The sequence below is a fragment of the Bactrocera latifrons genome, unplaced genomic scaffold (genome assembly GCF_001853355.1).
Source record: "Bactrocera latifrons isolate USDA-ARS-PBARC rearing strain unplaced genomic scaffold, ASM185335v1 scaffold_52, whole genome shotgun sequence".
In the NCBI taxonomy this organism is placed as follows: domain Eukaryota; kingdom Metazoa; phylum Arthropoda; class Insecta; order Diptera; family Tephritidae; genus Bactrocera; species Bactrocera latifrons.
The window spans coordinates 612,813-631,467 of record NW_017537179.1 but is presented as its reverse complement, the minus strand read 5'-3'; the positions used below and the strand labels follow the sequence as shown (position 1 = coordinate 631,467).

General features: G+C 35.1%; 2 protein-coding genes across 2 annotated transcripts in view; both read left to right on the top strand.

Moving 5' to 3' along the window:
* Positions 1-7,712: 7,712 nt before the first annotated feature.
* Positions 7,713-13,484, top strand: LOC108974021. Its single transcript, XM_018941592.1, has 4 exons — positions 7,713-7,868; positions 7,951-7,995; positions 8,064-8,152; positions 13,093-13,484. The coding sequence occupies exons 1-4, from the start codon at positions 7,800-7,802 to the stop codon at positions 13,340-13,342; spliced, it is 453 nt and encodes a 150-aa protein (XP_018797137.1). The 5' UTR covers positions 7,713-7,799; the 3' UTR covers positions 13,343-13,484.
* Positions 13,485-17,524: 4,040 nt separating this feature from the next.
* LOC108974042 (cGMP-specific 3',5'-cyclic phosphodiesterase) overlaps positions 17,525-18,655 on the top strand; it is a 97,961-nt gene continuing 96,830 nt past the window's right edge. The window contains exon 1 of the mRNA XM_018941635.1: positions 17,525-18,583. The gene's annotated coding sequence lies outside the window, so the exon portion shown is untranslated. The remainder of the gene's footprint in view (positions 18,584-18,655) is intronic.

Below are 18,655 nucleotides of genomic sequence, written 5' to 3'. Positions count from 1 at the left end.
AATTGTTTTCTTGGAAATACGCATGCAGCTGATTTATTAGACAAGCTGAATAAACTAAAATTAGAAAAGCCAGGTGTAGGGATCATTTTTGCAAATATATAGAATTTTCGGTTAAAATTATTGTTGGCGATATACTTCCAAAGTAGTCTGATGTTTTTTAATATTTTTAAAATCTTCCTCTTAAGAATTTCAATACATTTCAATAATTTGGTTTTCGTTTGATTGCCTTTTTTGCTTTAACCAATAATTAGGGGATATTAAAACCAAGAGGTGTTTAGAACTTAAGTGGCATCAAGATCAAAAGTAAGAATAGACTACCTAATTTGTGAATACGACTTCCGAACTTGAACGTTAGAATTTCGGCCTAATTTTACATATAAACATACTTGTATTATTATGTTTAATGTCATATAACCAAATATTTTGGTAAATTCGAAAGATTTTTTAATAAAAAGTCGTATTAATATTTGTTATTTGAACATGTGGCTAGAATTCTTTAATTGAGAAGAAACACAAATATTTAAGAGTTTTATCGCAATTGTATCTTCAAAGTCGTCATTCCCTATATAAAACTAAAAGCTTCTATTTCTTCTCGATGAACTCTGTAATCGGTAAAGCGTTTTTGAAAATTCTTCAGCCATATTGCTTCCGAGGAAGTTCTCATGAAGGCGCCGCCTTAATATTGTTTAATATTTTACATCTTTAATCTTCACTGTCGGCCAGCTTATCAAGCTCTTCGTACTCACAGATTTCGGCCTCTTTCTCTTCCCTCTTCACCTCACGGTATCTATCCCATCCCGCACGTGTTGTGGTCGATCGTAACGTTGCGAGGTAGGCAGTCCCTCCGTTGCGACATGGCACGCTTCGACTCACCACCTGTTCTTTTGCACTTTCCGAAAACCAGTGCTCTCAGAGAGGAGGAGTGCAAGCCGAGTCGAAAATCGTTCTTGTTGTGATTGCAGCTTCTCGGCGCCGAACCTTCCTTGTGTTTGTTGGCGTGCGTTTTTTGCTGCACAAAGGCGTTTGCAAATCTTGGCTCTAACGAGATAGTGGTCCGAGTCGATGTTAGGACCTCGGAATGCACGCACATCTAAAACACTGGAGACGTGTCTTCCGTCTATCAAAACATGATCGATCTGGTTGGTAATTTTTCGATCCGGAGACAACCAGGTAGCTTGATGAATCTTCTTATGCTGGAATCTAGTACTACAGATAACCATATTTCGGGACCCGGCGAAGTTGATCAGCCTCAACCCATTTGGGGATGTTTCCACGTGGAGGCTGAATTTACCGACCGTAGTGCCAAATATACCTTCTTTGCACTCTGGCGTTAAAGTCGCCAAGCACGATTTGGAGCGTGGCGCTCCAAGCACTCATAAAAGGCATCTTTGATCACATCGTTCCTCTCTTCCGTCGGGTCGTGGCATCAGAGGCATTAAATTTTACATCCTAGATAGTAAAAGGTAGTTTTATGGGAGCCGATGTCAAAACTGGATGATGAGCGTGATATCGCCCATTTTTAGGTACAATCGCATATTTCTCTACCTACTCAACCAATTTCAATTACAGTTGGCCCATGGCATTGTTATGACATCTCTATGTCACGATACGGATCACTACCACGCCTAATTCCCATATAAACACTTTTTTAATTTCATCTGATCTTAATTAAATATCAAATTTGTATGTAATCCATTCACGGTTTTTTCGACTAATGAATGTTGAATTCTTTCGCAATATTTTTAATATTGTATCAAGTTTTGCCAACACCGGAAGGTATTTCCTGGCTTTATAAATCGAGGCTTGCCATATGTACTATCCACATAATAGTTTAACTGTTGTTGGTCTCGAATTTGTTTAAATAAAGTATACTGATATCTGAGTTTATAATAAAGTACGTATGTGGAGAAAGGCGAGCTTGGGGGAAGGGTGACGTTAAAATCGGTTTCAACTGAAACTCAAAAATTTGTGTGCGATTTTGGGTAGCCTGTTACTAATCAGTCATTTGTTTCGTTAAGATAACATCAGTAATATCTGAAATATAAAGAACAAAGTCAATGATAGTAATGAAAATCGTTATATCGGATCTATGCCACTCGAAAACTCATTAAATCGATTTCACATATTTAAGACGAAAAATAACAAAATGTCAATCAAACCATTTTCATAAAATTTTATGGATATTCTTCTTAATGCCCGGTATATATGGTGTCATAAGAAATGGTGTAGGCCGGCTTTCATTAAAGAAAGCATACAATGATCAGATTAGAATAAGTAAGCAGTAAAAATTTACCAGAGAGTAAACGGTGTAAAACCAATTGTAAACCCTATGTATCGCCTTTAATTATAATGAATTAGCTGCACAGATAACACTTCATACACAATTTTCTTACAAAATTTGGATTAACTAGGTTCAGTAGATTGTAAGAAGTGTGCATTAATAAACATATGTGGAATAATGAGTAAGCAATTGAGAAGTTAAGCCTTCTCTCAATGAACAAAGACCAAATGCTACATCACACATCATATCCGTCCTGCTACATTGTGTAGAGACATCTGGGGGTGCCCGTTGGAAAGCCCAGATGGAAAAGGACCTGACTACACTTGCAATCTCCAATTGGAAGATTAAGAAGCTGTGTGACATTAAATATTCTTATAATCTTGAGAGATTATACTTAATTCTATTAAGATACCTACCACATCAACAAAAAGTGAGACGTAAAAATTCCATTCGGTACATATGTATGTATATTGGAAGCAAATGTTTCTACAAAATCGTCAATTTAACAAAATATTTAAAATTTATTTTATTTTGACCGGGAACCATCACTACCGATTAATAATAACTAAGATTTGTAGAAGATTTGTACTCAGCTAAGTATCGTATTCTAAATAGTTTAGAACTGTATTGTGGGAGGTAAGCGTGGTTATTAGGCGATGTTTCTCAATTAAACGTAGAGGAGGAAATCATCAGACACAATGTTGCTGCGAAGTTTACAGTATTTACGAAGTTTATTAAACTTGACAGAGGACAAGCTACGACCACTTTTCAGAACTTGTAAATCACACATGCGCCTTACTCAGTAACTATGTATGTGTGGGACACTTGAGCTTCTCAACTTATTGAATAACTAACAGTTTTTATGTTGTATTTCCATAAAGCCGTTTTTTGGTCCTACAATGGTCCGATTCCGAACATTAACGAATTGCTTACACAATATAATGCTGTGTGCCAAGTGTTTACGTGAATATCTTTTACCTCGCAAAATTTATTATATTTTTCAAATATTTGTTTTCTAAAGACTGCTGAAACAATTTTGAATCAAATATTGGGAATCTTACATTCAGGTTGATATAAATGCACCTGTATAAATAAACAGTTGTACGCTGCAAACACGCAAACAAATAGTATAAATATACAGAAACTGGTATACTTTGTTACAGTTTAACGCCAGCGGCCTTGAAACATTCTACTTACATACGAGAACTTGGCAAAAGTTGAAATGTTCATCATAAATTTGCATTTGATCTGTGGATTTTTGGTTCTGATGTCGATTTGTCAGGTCATGCCGGTGGATGGCGCTATTGACGATTATGGTCCTATGATAAATGATGCCAAGGATTCGGTGCAGAATTTTAAGCACATAAACCATGCGGATTCCAAAAATGACGACAACTACGAAAATGATGATTATGATTATGAGGACGATGATGGTGATGAGGACGATGATAGCGATGGCAGAAACAATGGCAATAAGGATGACAGTGATGAGGAAGGAGGTGCTCAGAAAGGAGGTGACAGCGAGAGGTCTGATAAATCTGGAAGCAAACGCTAGATACCATAGACAAGCAAATCGTACTTCGACAGTGTTAATTGAAAAGTATTTATTTATTTATCAAAAAATACCATGTAAATGAAATTGTAGTTTTTACATAAGAATATTCAAGTTAGTTTTTGAACTCACCTAAAATTCGATAAGTCAATATTTGTTCTAAAAGTCAAGTGCAAATCGCAGACGATATCTCTCTTATTGAAATCTCATGAAGGGCTATAAACTTATGGATATTTTACCTATTATATAACAAAACGATCGGGTAGATCAGAGGATGGAGCCATGTGTAGAAGTTCAAGCAAGTGAGGAAAGCTCCTTGATTATCATTCACTAGGTAGTGACTGAACTGAATATTTTATATATGACTCAAGCAGTCACGACTTCTGGTCTTTGACCAAGTATGCTTTGGGTAGTCAGAAAACATCCGTTTGAAAGCGAGCTAAAGTGAGAAGGCGGAACATTCCCTCCACAAGGTTGTGCACTGGAACCCCCACGTAAAAAAACACTACTAAGGAAGTGAAGAAAAACTCTTTTGATGATGACCACTGAAAATGTGTTAAGGATTACGATTTAGGGGCATGCACCTGGGAAGGACCCGCTGATCAGCTGGTTGAGGTCCTCGTTAGGGTGAGGGCTGACATCACCGCCGTCCAAGAAATGCGATGGACGGAACAAGGACTGAGGCGAGAAAGTCCTTGTGGTATTTAATACAGTGGTCATATAGAGGACCGCAGATTTGGTGTGGGATTCCGCCGCCGAGTAGTGTCATTCACCTCGGTGGATGAAGTTCTATGCACCTATAAGAGCTGCCCCTGCCACGATATCTTATTCGTGCTGGACGAACACCAGGGTGGGCAAGGAAGGTATATTTGGCGTAAATTCAGCTTCCATGATGAAACATCCTCAAATGGATTGAGGTTGATCCCCTTCATCGGGGTCTGAAATATGGTTATCGGTAGTATTAGATTCCAGCTTAAGAAAACTCAAGAAGCCACTTGGCTGTCTCCGTATCGAAAAACCACTAACCAGATCGACCGAAAGTATAGTACCAGAAGAAGGTGAACCCGATTCCCCAATCGATGACAACGGAGCAGACGTTAAATCGTCCGGTCATGAAGAAGTTCGAATAGTAATCAACTGATTGCTGAAAATAACCCTAAGATTGGGTTGGAACATTTGCTCGGTGAAATTCTCGCATACCATATGTTTATCTTTAGTCAATGAAAAATACTAGTCATCTAAATAGTTTCGGTAAAAGGCTGTCATTAGAATGAAGATTAACCGAATCCAAAGCGTCGAAAGACGCAATGGTTAGGTGGCAATGCCAACGGCTACGTGCACCGAATATCAACAGCGACTATTATATGTAAGTATGCAGCATTGTTGGAACATTTGGAATAAAATCCACGTAGAAACGATGGACAATTAAACTTATACAAATTATTCCTTTTGTGAAAACTCATAAACAATTAATATTATAACAAGTAAGGAAGGGCTAAGTTCAGGTGTCACCGAACATTGAGATATCTTGATGAAACTTGTCATGCGAGAGTATAAAGCATGACAAGTTTCATCAGATATCTCAATTTTTGCTCAAGTTACAGCTTGCACGGGCGGATAGACAGACATCCGGATTTCAACTGATCACTTTGGTATATATAACTCTATATCTGACTCTTTTAGTTTTAGGACTTACAAACAACCGTTACGTGAACAAAACTATAATACTCTCCTTAGCAACTTTGTTGCGAGAGTATAGAAATGGAGCACATAGTGGAACTGGTCAAAAGTAAGAGGGGCTTTGTGGTAAGTATTACCATATGATATGTTGTTGTTTTCACAGCGCGGTGGTGGATATGCGATATATTAGGTACATATATAGACATTTCTAGTTCATACCATCGGCTTTATTTTCCATGTATGCAATATACATTATAGTATTAAATCGAAGATAATTAAGTTCATTTCAAAAGTACATCCGAATAAATAACTATCTAAAATAAATTGGACTTACTGGAATAAAAAGGTAAAACAGCTATTTTATATCCCTCATAACTCCGCCCTTGTGCAAAAGAGTTATGGTGTTTTTTTGTGTGCGAGAAAAGTTATGATTTCAATTTTTTGCAAATCATCATTAACGTTTGAGCACGCTACAATTGGCTTCAAGACCACAACACTTGTATTAAGTTTAAGCTAAACCCACTCTTTTCAAAGCTGGGTTAATACTTCTAACTGTTAACGGTGTGTGAGCGATGCAGACTTTTACAAACATTTAACTCAGTCAAACAGTGAACTCAGCACTAAAATTATTTAAAAGGGCGCTAAATGTTGAATATTTGGCTGCAATGCAAATATGTGTTAAATTATTTAAACATCTTTCAGCTACGAAAGTGGCGGTATGTTTGTATAAAATGTCTAGAGCGTTAAACAAACTGTTTCAGTCTTATTCGAAACTTAGGAAATGTCATTTTTAAATTTATTGCTAATTTGTGGATTAAATTTTATCTCGGTTGCATGTCAGGTGGCTAGCCTGGCGTTATCACGCGATGTTGATGATGAAGAGAGTACGGAACAAAACATCATCAACAAGGGTGTTGGAGCTCACGTTGAGAAGCAGAACTATATTGCAAAGCAATAACCGAAACTCGAAAATATCGAAGCGCCCATGAAGCCATTGCCCTAAAATATTATACTTGAACTGAGAGTACATCGTTAAAAAGCATTTGTTTTTTGTTTTTTTAGCTGAACAGTTGGTGGAATGGAAGAATGAGCACAGCAAGTTTTGCGAGCCTACAAAGTACTGAACATGTCTGTCAATGGACTATCAAAAATATCCTACACATGTGAAATCAATAACTGTTTTGTATTATACTCATATAGTAAATAAGATCTTTTTAAAAATACTAAAGTATTACAAAAACAGTTTTTTTTTTAATTTATAGTGAGTAGAAAAACTGCAATAAAAAAGGTTGATAGTTGAAAATACTCTCAAAATTTGTGTTAATGAAAATTAGCTCGCCCTAATATCTATTTTAGGTATACAAAAGTTTTAAAAATACAATTCCAAAGGTACTTGACGTTATTTAAACATCTATTTATATTTTACAATTGCAACCAATTTTCATTCAGTATCCTAATGAAAAATGATCTTGTTAACTTACTGCCATGGGGTTTTTATCACATTGGATGTTATCAGTAATATAAAAATAAATGATAGGAATTTGAGTGTGTTCTACTTCCATTTTTTTAGGTACGAATATTTTCTGAGTAGCATCAGTTTCTATGTCTGGATGCAATATAGGAAGAAACAAAAGTCAAACTAATATCTAATGTTCTCCATTCTGTTCCAATACTTTCACCCATCATTATGAATTTGCCTTTACGTTCTAAGAATTCAATTTCAATATTTTGTTGTTACATTTACGCTGCAATCGCAACTCACCACGGAGAGCTTAAAATTCCGAAATCTGTATTTCTATTAAAGGTTTATGAATCATTCATGCCTTTTCGGTTCAATTAAGTATAGAAATATTAATAACAGTTCTACATCGCATAACTCAGCGGTGCATTGTACTTTCCTTTACTTTACTTATTTGTTAATTAGATTCGAATCAAATGTCCGCTATAAAGATTTCATTAAACATGTAAATATACATTTTCGCTTATATATTCGATCATTTAGAAGATCTCCATTAAAATCGCATATAATTTCGACTGGTGTTTCGCTTATTGCCTACATTGTGGACCGTAGCGTGTAATAAAATTATAATACGTACAATAAATTAGCATTACAATAGCAAAAAAGTGTTCGAAACAATCACGTCAACAATAACTCAACTGGTTATTCTCACATCAACGTTGAATTAAAAACATTTGCTGAATTTCGAGTGGGTGTAACACTAGTTGGAATTATTGGCCTGAAGCAGAAAGAACTCTCAAATAAAAATTTATCAGTACTGAAATAAAATGTGCAAAATTTTTGTGCATTTCGTGTGTGTACAATTTCTGTTATTAAATTTTTATGTCATAAATGTTGTGAGTATAATGAACTTGATTTAATTTCTTTAGTTTATGAATTCATGTTTAAAGACAATACAATCATTGTTTGTTTTCGTAGCGTGGTCTGTGTCTGGCCACGGAACCACCAACTTGTTTAACGAATGTGAGTTTTGTTTTATGGTTTTATTGAATAGAAAATTTACTAAACCAATTAATTTATGTCCTTTCAAGTTGGAAGAGGAGGATGCCAAAGAAATTCTGGATTATGTGTTGAGCAAATATGAAGAAGTTGGCATGAAAATCACCGGCGAGCCATTGGCGTAAGTAGGAACTAAATTTGTGACAAATGCACATGATTCGATAACAAAAGTTTTAGCAAAATAACGTATCTTCACATAATTTGATATCGATTTTTTTATTGACTACGATTCTCCATATCATAATAAATATACATATAAAAACTTAAGCGTCTTCTTTGCAGTATAACCAATTTCTAACAAATATATAAATTTTGTTTTAATATGAGTACATTTTATTTCATATCGTTTTTTTTCTGCGTGATTTTGCATATACGATATGCAATATATGTTTATACACTTATGGCCACACAAAGCCTACCACTATACTTTCTTAAATTTTTTAGGTCTTTTTGGTTCGTTCGGGATTTTCTTAAATATTGTTTTTTGTTAAGTAAGCAGAAGTAAATTATATTTTATTATCTAAATATAATTACAGTTTTTAATATAATGAGAACAACACAAACTACATTTACTGTGCTATACAACAGTGACCGAATTTATTGTTTTTAAAGTGATACCGCGACTAAACTTCGTGTTTCAATTAAAAATTATTAAATAAAACATCAATTTCAATTATAGTGTATGTATGAAGTTAAATTAAAAAAATAATAAAAATATTTTTTTCATCGCATGTCAGTCTCATTTCGAATTCATTTTGTAAAGCTTACTAACTTTCAAATAATTTTGTCCATTGCTGAAGGTGTTTTGCTTTTAGTTTTTAATATTTTTGATATATGTATTTCTAAACAAAAAATTTCTATACCGCAAAAAGTACCAATATAAAGTGTTGTTAAATATGCACAACGCTTGAAACTGTTGAATGGTAAGCTTTGCATGGCCACGAGTGTATAAATGTATTGAAGTATGCAAATCTCCTCTGCCGTTTTTTTTTCGCAAAAATGCGTATGTTTTACGAGCTTTAGAATGAGGTTTTGAAAGTATCAAAGCGGCAGTCACCAAAGATGCACAGCGATCAAATTTTATTTACATGTAACCAGGATTGAAAATAATTCAATGCAAAAAATATTTGAATTATCATTTGAATCCATAATGTCTGGTTTTTAAAATCAGAAATATTTCAAAAAAAAAAAAAAAAAAAAAATTATAAGGGGAGGCTAAGTTGAAGGGCAACCGAACATTTAATACTCTTGCAAGAACCAAAGCCAGAGAAATACCAGGGCATCGAAATGCAACAATATACGTATATATACATATATTATATATGTGCACGGAACTTAGGGGTAGTATTGAACAGATTTTATTTATTTTTGCCAATACATACAGTTAACATACCACATGCTAATAAATTGTTTCCCGTTTCTTTGATGTACCTCACATGCCATCACCAATCATATGGAGTAAAGTCAATCAGATGTTCGAAAATCCTAATGCCAGTTATATTGGGCTAGGTAAAGTTTTTCCCGCGCTTTTTTTTTTTAATTTAAGCGCAAAGATAAAATGTTATGAGCAAAATATGCTCTCTCATTTTTATAAGCGGTAGGCGTGCTTTTTGTCCAAAGTCAACCATTTTCGCACTGTGATATGAAGAAGAATGTCAAGTATAAGTTGATTGCAATCGATAGGGTGGGTCCTGAAATGTGCCCACGCCCATCTTTCAGTTTCCACCTCGGCTCCAATTAAGGCTGTAACATTTTATGTCTCTGTGGTAAAAGTTGATCAATTTTGTTTTTTCCTTATTTTTTAAAGAAAAGACACAGAAACTTCAAATTTAATGGGACAGTTTTATTATCATTAGAAAAAATATTCTTTGAAATTACTTTTTTGAAGATTCTTCTTCTTCTTAATTGGCGTAGACACAGCTTACACGATTATAGCCGAGTTAACAACAGCGCGTCAGTCGTTTACTCTTTTCGCTACGTGGCACCAATTGCATATTCCACTTGAAGCCAGGTCCTCTCTACCTGGTCCTTCCAACGGGGTGGAGGTCTTCCTCTTCCTCTGTTTCCCACGGCGGGTACTGCGTCGAATACTTTCAGAGCTGGAGTGGTTTCGTCCATTCGGACAACAAGACTTAGCCAGCGTTGGCCACGGCGGATATCGGATTCGAAGGAACGATGAGCTGTACGAGATATATGACGACATTGAAATAGTTCAGCGAATTAAAAGTAGCCGCCGTGGACAACGCACAAAGGACCAYAAATCTTTCGCAGAACTTTTCTCTCGAAAACTCGCAACGTCGACTCATCAGTTGTTGTCATCGTCCAAGCCTCTGCACCATATAGCAGGACGGGAATTATGAGTGACTTATAGAATTTGGTTTTTTTCGTCGAGAGAGGACTTTGCTTCTCAATTGCCTACTCAGTCCGAAGTAGCACCTGTTGGCAAGAGTAAGTTGGATTTCCAGGCTGACATTGTTGGTGATGTTTATACTGATTCCAAGATAGACGAAATTATCTACCACTTCAAAGTTATAACTGTCAATAGTGACGTGAGAGCAATGTCGCGGGTGCGACGACTGTTTGTTTGATGACAGGAGATCCTTAATTCGGTTGCCATGGTAGTCATCAAAAGGGGGATCACACATCTGAGGCTTGTTGTTCTTTTCATTGCGTGCGATTTTTACGCGGCGGGTCCCAAACCCAGCGCACAACCATGCGGAGGGGATGTTTCGCCTTCTCAGTTTAGCTCGTCTTTAAACAAATATTCTTAAGCTATCCAGAAGATACTTGGTCAAAGACCGGAAGTCGTGAGCTGCTTGAGCCATATGTAAAATAATCATTTATGGCCACTCCCAAGTGAATGGCGATCAGAGAATTTTCCTCACTAGCGTGAACTTCTACTCATGTCTCCATCCTCCAAGGATAAAGAGATTATCTCTTTCAAATGTTGTCGTCGAGTTAAATTTTCGATGACTCGTTCAAGATTTCGACTGGTAACTGGCGAATACACATCCAAGGTTTAAATCGAAGTGTGATTGTCCGCATAGACATTAGACTTTATATATCCCTACACATCACATGATCTTGGTATCTTGGTGGCCAATGTACTGGCCCAAAACGTGAAATTGTATACTCACCGAAGTGTTATTTTGATGATACCATCGATTAATGCGATGTGTGTAAAGTTGGAAACGTCGGCCTTTCAAGAGCCCATGAAGGGTGAATTTTTGTAATAAAATTGAACGGATTGCAAACACTGTTCAGGCGTCAGTATTTCCATGATGAAATGACAAACCTGAATAAAAATAACGTGACAGCTTGACCCGACTCACGCGTGATCCGTCGAAAAAAGCTATTGAAAAAAGTACCTCTACTTAAATCACCCGTTATTTAGTTTTTTGTTTATCTCACTGTCAGTATTTTTTAACAGTACCGTTATATGGAAAGTGGACGGGAATCGCGATAAATCGTTTTTATTTCTCAGAAAAATCAGCAACGCCCATCTCCTTCCCTTTCCCGACCTCTTACAATGTTTTTCATTTTATCTTTCATTTCCGATATGTATTTACTTTTTTTAAATTTTCAAAGTCTTCTTCACTAGGCTAACAACCCAAAAATATTATTTAACAGACGTTAAAAATAGAAAGACCCCACATATTATTTAAATTGCATAGCTCAACAAAAAATAAATTGTTTTTCATTTGAGTTTTACTTAATAGATATTATTCTGGTTATTTGAGCAAATATATGTATATCGGGAAAGATGATTATAGCGATTTGACTGTTTTTGATTTTCGGGCAGTTGCCTTCAAACGAGAGGCAAGAGCACGGGAGATACACCGCTAATGCTTTTCATAATTTTGCTTCCTGTAACAACCATCACAAAAAGTTTTCGAGAAGTTGTAAGCGGCGAAGTCACTAAACTGAGAGAAAAAAGTTCGATTTTAAGTAAAAGTTTAAAGATTTTCGAGACATATTAATTTTAATGTTATCTACCTGCTAAAATTCAGGACACAAAATGGGCTCCATATGTGACATTTAATTTAATTGATGAGTTTATTGCCTCTTGTTATACTCTCGCAACATGTTGCAATAGAAGTTTTGTTCCCCTAATGGTTGTATCACCCAAAACGAGTTCCGATAGATTTATATAGGTTATATAATATATATATACTAAATGATCAGGATGACGAGCGAGTTGAATTCTGGAGACTGTCTATCTGTCCGTCCGTGTAAGCTGTAACAAGAACAAGAATTGAGATATCTTGATGAAACCTGGTATACGCGTCCTTTGGAAAAAAATTAAATACCCGTAAAAGCCAATAAAGCTATAACAACCAAATTTACCCAACTATAATATGTATTATAAGAACTCCTACCGGCACTTCCTATATAACATAAATTATATACTACGCGGCAAATTAATAACTAAATGTACCAGAGACTTCCGAGTTAAAGAGGCCGACGTCAAAATTCGACTACGGGCGTGGCACCGCCTACTTTTAGGTGAAATCAAATACCGCGCGACCGAATTGGACTATAGCCACGCCTACTTTTCATACAACACAAATCGAAATTCCATTTGAAACTTTCACTTTCCTATGAAGGGCTTCGACCGAGACAACATTGTTTTCAGGATACTTTTAATATATCTTTAGCTGACACTAAGTAAAAATTGGTAATATAGTTAAGTCTAAGTTTTCAATATAAATCAAGACATATCGATTTGAATAATAATTGAAATCTCTTGCAAACAAGTATAAAAGCAACAAAAAACATATGTAGAACGCGAGCGCAAGAATGATTTTGACCAGGCTACTTATAGTTAAAATATACTTTTTAACACTTTTTAAGGAATTCAAAGTTTCCAGTTTCATAACTATGAACACATTTTCGCATCGAAGTCGATCTAATTTTTACCCTCTTAAAGCTGGAAGAGACAACGAAAGTGCAAACAAATATGACGAGATAGATGGTTCTTAGTCTTCAGTGAATACATAATTTTTCCCTCATTTGAATTCTTGAAGTTACTTACATATGTGATATTTATTATCTTTGCAGGGTTCGTGGCAAGCGCATATCGTCCGGGGGCACTGAAGAGTTTCACATTGTCTTCCACTACGTGGACAATACTCCTGGTGATGTGATGCAAAATTGTGTTTTCATTGTTGTGCATAATCCAAATGCATGCGAGACTATAAGTACAGTGTGTAATACATTTTTACCCGTAACTCCCCGACCACTCCTAAAGCTCGAAGATTTAACCGTTTGCGAGGATGGCGAAGAAACCGGAGATGAGAAAACGGCATAAAAACGACTCACACGGAGTAGCAAAAAAAAAAAAATAAAAATAAAAAAAAAATAAATACTCACCACTTTGAATATTAGAAAATAAGTTTGTAGTTATTATTTAAGCAATATTGTGAATATATTCAAAGCAGGTTATTCAAATATTATTCTACTCTATTTAGTAATGCAATATTTTTAAGATATATGAAAACATTAAAGTATTGAATTCTTAAATTTAAACAACGTCTATTGCTTTTTTGAACTTGTACTAGATATTAAAATAAATTTAGTAGGTCAGATTATAGGTAAGAAACTGAAATCAGAATATCCCGTGGTTGCGAAGATCTTGGAGTACTACGAGGTCGAAAATGATTAGCAAAAACCAGAGAAGAATGCTAGCACACTGATCTCATGGCGACAATGGTATAGGCCGACGTGGAATCTGCAGACAGGTAGGGGTATTCTCTTGCAAAACTCTTGCACGGTGTACAAATTGCATATTTTCCCACCTAATGCAACGGCACAACAACAAACACACGCATGAAAATATTTCCAAGAGCTGTAAAATATGTCAGACCAAAACCCATGTTTATTTTCGTGCAATGTCACGCAAAAATATAATTGCAACCCTGTGCTAGCTGTCATTTTACTTAAGTACACATTTTGACGTTAATTTGTTGAGGAAGGCAAATTTTAAATAGATTTTATAATTTTTATTTAAATTAGAAAGATTTGTTACAGTGTTTTTTTTTTTTTTTTTTTTTAATTTTTTTTTCCTTTTTTTTTTTTTAATTTTTTTTGTTAAGAATGAATGCAGCCGATAGCCATGCACAATAGTAATTTACAATAAATTCACCGAATCAGCCGCTCATGTATCACTAGATTCTGCAATGGGTGCTCTCGTGCTCTCGTGCCCTTGTATATTTCTTTATTTCATTTTTGCAATCTGCAATCTTGCAAGAGCAAGATGTGTTTGACTGAAATAGGGCAGACCGAGTACCATGCGCAACGAATTAGGTTTGTACTATATTGATACTAGTCATCTTAACAAATTTTTATGATATGCACGTATTTGAAAGTGAGTACCATAAATGCCAGATATACTTGTACTATATAATTGAACTAAAAAATTTCGACTATAAATTTTCTATCCCGATACCTCCTATGTTTTCTTAGCCGGTAGATTACTTTTGAATTTAGATAAAGCTTTTGAAATGGCTTCAATAGAAGATACAAGCTTTATTGGTCTAATCGCCTTTTAGTTAATTGATCATTTAACATGCCTTTGTTTGATTGGCGCACTAATTTAGAACGATTTACGTTACGAAATAAAAATCTGATTTTACTACATTAGCTCTTAATCGAATTGAAATTGAGTTGAAACTGGAGTGCAGCTCTTCGAGTTATTGTTCACTCTGTTGATTTAGCTATGTTTAACTCTACCGGTTGTTGTCCAGGCTGTGGATTCGGTTGTGTGTTGTTGATAAGAAATCAATCATCTGATGAATTTTTAGCATTAGAAAAAATACAAAATAAAGAATATAAAAAAATATAACAGCTGATTGTTAATTGAGTAGCCGATTTTACGAAAGCCAAATACTGGTTTATCACTACTAACAAAAAAATAATGAATTAATTTGGCTGTACGAAAAGGCTATAATGACGAGCAGAAAATGTCACACACCCTTTGAATTTGAAAGAACTTTTATCATTCACATCAACCACTAGCTTTTGTCGCATACTCTGTTGAGTTTTTATTCTGAAAATAAAAACGGGTTTTGTCTTAGGTTCATTGTGAACGTGGATGGGTGAAATACAGACTAAGAAAAGCTCGCTCCAACACTCCCACTTATGCTCACTAATACATTGGCAAATAGTGAGCAGTAAACGAGTTTTGGGCGCACATGCTGATGACCTTCCCCCATATTTAACTAGTAATAATGGAGCTCGTAAACAAATCGCCACACAAACAAACAAACAAAAAATTACAAAATTACATACATATGTGTGTACGTAACTTATCTCCGCACGTAGGAATATGTTTGTCATCTCTCATGAGAGCAGTTCACGTTTCCTCTTAATTGGAGCGACTTCGTTTGCAAACAATTGTTGTTACTCATTTCATGTTGGAATTGTTACAGTTGTAGTTGTTATCAAAAGATATTCAATTATTATTTTTTTTTTGTTACTTTTTGTAACGGTTGGAGTATACGAAAGCAAGTACTTAAGAGCTAGAGAGAATGTTTACATAATACTAACTTCATTTGGTATTTTTTAGAAATCAATATGTATATAAAATAAAGTGGGATGTTTGTGGAATTTCTGAAGTCTAACAGTAGCTAGTCGATTTTGTTAAATATGAGCAGTTTAAGTAGAATTAAAAATTAGTAAATATCATAAACCCGAGAATTTCGAATTAAATTTTTTTTTAACCACAAATTTTTTAAATTTTATCATGATTGCACCAAATTTATGTTCGAAATATTACTCATTTTTGAAAGTTTCAAAAAATCATTTAAAAAACTTTAAGACTTCGTGCATATACATATGTATATGTACATACATCTGTTACCACTTTGGTAAATTAAGGTTTATATTTCATACGAGCCTCAAACGATAAGATTGAGAGCTACTTAATGATTTGAAGAAAATTAAACTCCACTTAGCTAATAAAGTCCGTGTTGTGGACTTTTCGTAAACTCCATACATCAATTTGCTAAGATCAAAGCCGGCTAACTTCCTTCAGGTGTTGGTAAAACTTTATATTAAGGGAGTAAGGAAGTTGTAAGTAGAGTAAAATTTCAAATAACTAACTATTTTTCATGTATATGGTACAAAGTCAATCGGTACTTCGCAAACCTTTTTAATAGGATTATATCCGAATTTATATAATACATCTCACAGATTGACCAATGTTTCGATAAAAAGTTCGCAATTGGCCGTTTTATCCACGTATTCGGTATGTTCGGCTTGAATAGTTTTTGTCCGATTTGGACATTTTTTGGTCATAAGGTGGCGGACTTTGTCGATATATTTATTGGTGTTTGATTTGAATACTGGAAAGCTCCATATCACCTTTTTCCTAGGACCTGTAGTTTTGCCTGAAATGGAGATAACCCGTTTTAAGCTTTTAAATGTTCAAGGGTGTATTTTCCCTTCCTCTCCCGCCCACAGATAAAAAATAAACGTAAATTACATTTTCTTTCATTTTTGTTGCTTTAAAATGCTCTTTCAATAAGCTTTTCAAACCTCTACAGTGGTCTATTAATAAAATTAAAAAGAAAGGGATTTAATTCCTTTTTCCTTACTCTCAAAATATATTAGTAATGTTAGTTTTCTTGAAAGCTATATAACGGATTATCCCTGACAGATACCCATAAGCACACCTTTATAATTTTAATTAAAATCTTTATTTTCGGAAAAAAATTAAGTTAATTTTGTGGCATTCTATATCTATTTTTACGACATATAATTTTAACTAAAATGCTCCACTGCGGTAAAATCAGCTGATTTCGTGAATAATATTCATCAATGTTTGGAATACAACTTTGAGAATGTGCATGTGTATGCCGGCACATGTATCTCTCTGAGTACGAGTCTGAGCAGTAAGTAAAGGGGTGTTAATATAGTTGATGATAGTATCCAGGTTGCCAGAGCTGTCGCAATTAGCATTTATAATTTATTTTTCGAATATTTGAAGTATAATAATTTATATAAAATCAGAACTGCTCCAGTATTACACCAAATAAGTACCTACATATATATTTGATTTATCTTTTGCCTCTCTTGTTATTTCTTTGATTTGAATCAGAAATAAGCCGAACCCGTTAAGTTGTCGTAGTAACTAATATCGCTCTTGGATATTACTGTTGTCAAAGCCAATAATCCCACAGAGTCGCCAAGCAACACGATGGCAATGCCACAAACGCGCACCCCTGGTATGCATGGCTCTATGTCGTAGAGTCTACGAGCCCATAGCTTTGTAAGAGAGCAATTCAATGCAAGTATTTGAGCGTCTTAAAGCTTAMATATTAATATGTATTGGGGCGCACGCATAATTCGAACTCACGAGCGCATATTGAGCACGAAAAGTTAAAAAAAAGTCGCTGAAAAAGAAGGTAAGGCTGAAGCAACACAAACACAAGCAGAACGGAATGGCCGTGAGTGAGCAAGTTCAGTGTAAAAGTTGCCGTCGCCTGAAAATGTTGTGCACCGGAAATTGAGCAGCGGATGTGGAATGGCCGCCGGTGAACGATTTAGAGAGAAAATCTTTGCATAATCAAAATATTGAAGTTAACTAAAACCCAATAGAGAAGTGTTTGCTTAAATGTAATAAATGTGTTAAATAAGTGCTAATGATTAGTGCATTACTGTCTAATTTGTGAATAAAATAATTTGGGTTGAAAACTTTTTTGCAGAATCTGTGCTGTAGCGAGGTATATTTTTTTCTCGCTGCACACAAAGTATTGAAAAGTGAGCAAAAAGCCAATGAGAACGCTTTGTGTATAAACGACAGACTTACGCACTGTGTAAATGGATGACCGATTACTAGACTTAATAGTGGCTTGTTGGCTGACACATAGACCGACAGACAAACGGCACACAGTCAGACGGACTACTGCTGTGGTGAATTGAGTGAGTGTCCGTCGCACTGGCTGGCTAACTGCGAGAGTAAATGAGCAAAACAAAAACAGCAAAGCAACAAACAACAGCAGGGCAACAACAAAAGGCGAAAAACACATTGCACGCGTTATCAGCGGCAAGTGAAACAAAATTAAAAATGTAAAGCAAAACGAAAACAAGTAATAATACTATTAAGCATAACAAGTGCAGCGCTTGTCAACAGCACCTACTCACACCCCCACACATGTTTGTTTGTGTATGTGTGTGTCCATAAACCAATGTTGACAGCAATAAAGCAAAATAAATAAATAAATCAAGATGTGTAAACGCTAACGTGTCGAAACAGGAGCAAGTACTTAAAACAAAACAAATGAAATCGGTGTGAAAATAAACAGTGGATTCTTTTGCTGCAGAGCATAAACAGAACATACACAAAAAAGTGAGCAAAACAAAAACTAATCGCACAAGCTTCAGCAATTTAAAAATGTTTTAGAAAGTCCACTATCATATTCAGTATAAGTCTCCTTCAATTTCAACTTCTTGGTGATTTCAATCATTGGATGATTTAAATAAATACTATTAGATAAAATCTCATCAACTTCTTCAGCCGATATCTTCATTAATATAATACATTTTTAAGGTAAAGTTTCTGAATAATTGGCATGTGATATAGTTGTCCGATAATACCCATTCCGACAAATGATCAATGCAA

Coding starts and splice junctions, on each gene's coding strand:
- LOC108974021 (XM_018941592.1), top strand. CDS start 7,800: ATGTGCAAAATTTTTGTGCATTTCGTGTGTGTACAATTTCTGTTATTA. Junction 7,869..7,950: donor ATTTTTATGTCATAAATGTT/GTGAGTATAATG, acceptor TTGTTTTCGTAG/CGTGGTCTGTGTCTGGCCAC. Junction 8,153..13,092: donor ATCACCGGCGAGCCATTGGC/GTAAGTAGGAAC, acceptor TTATCTTTGCAG/GGTTCGTGGCAAGCGCATAT.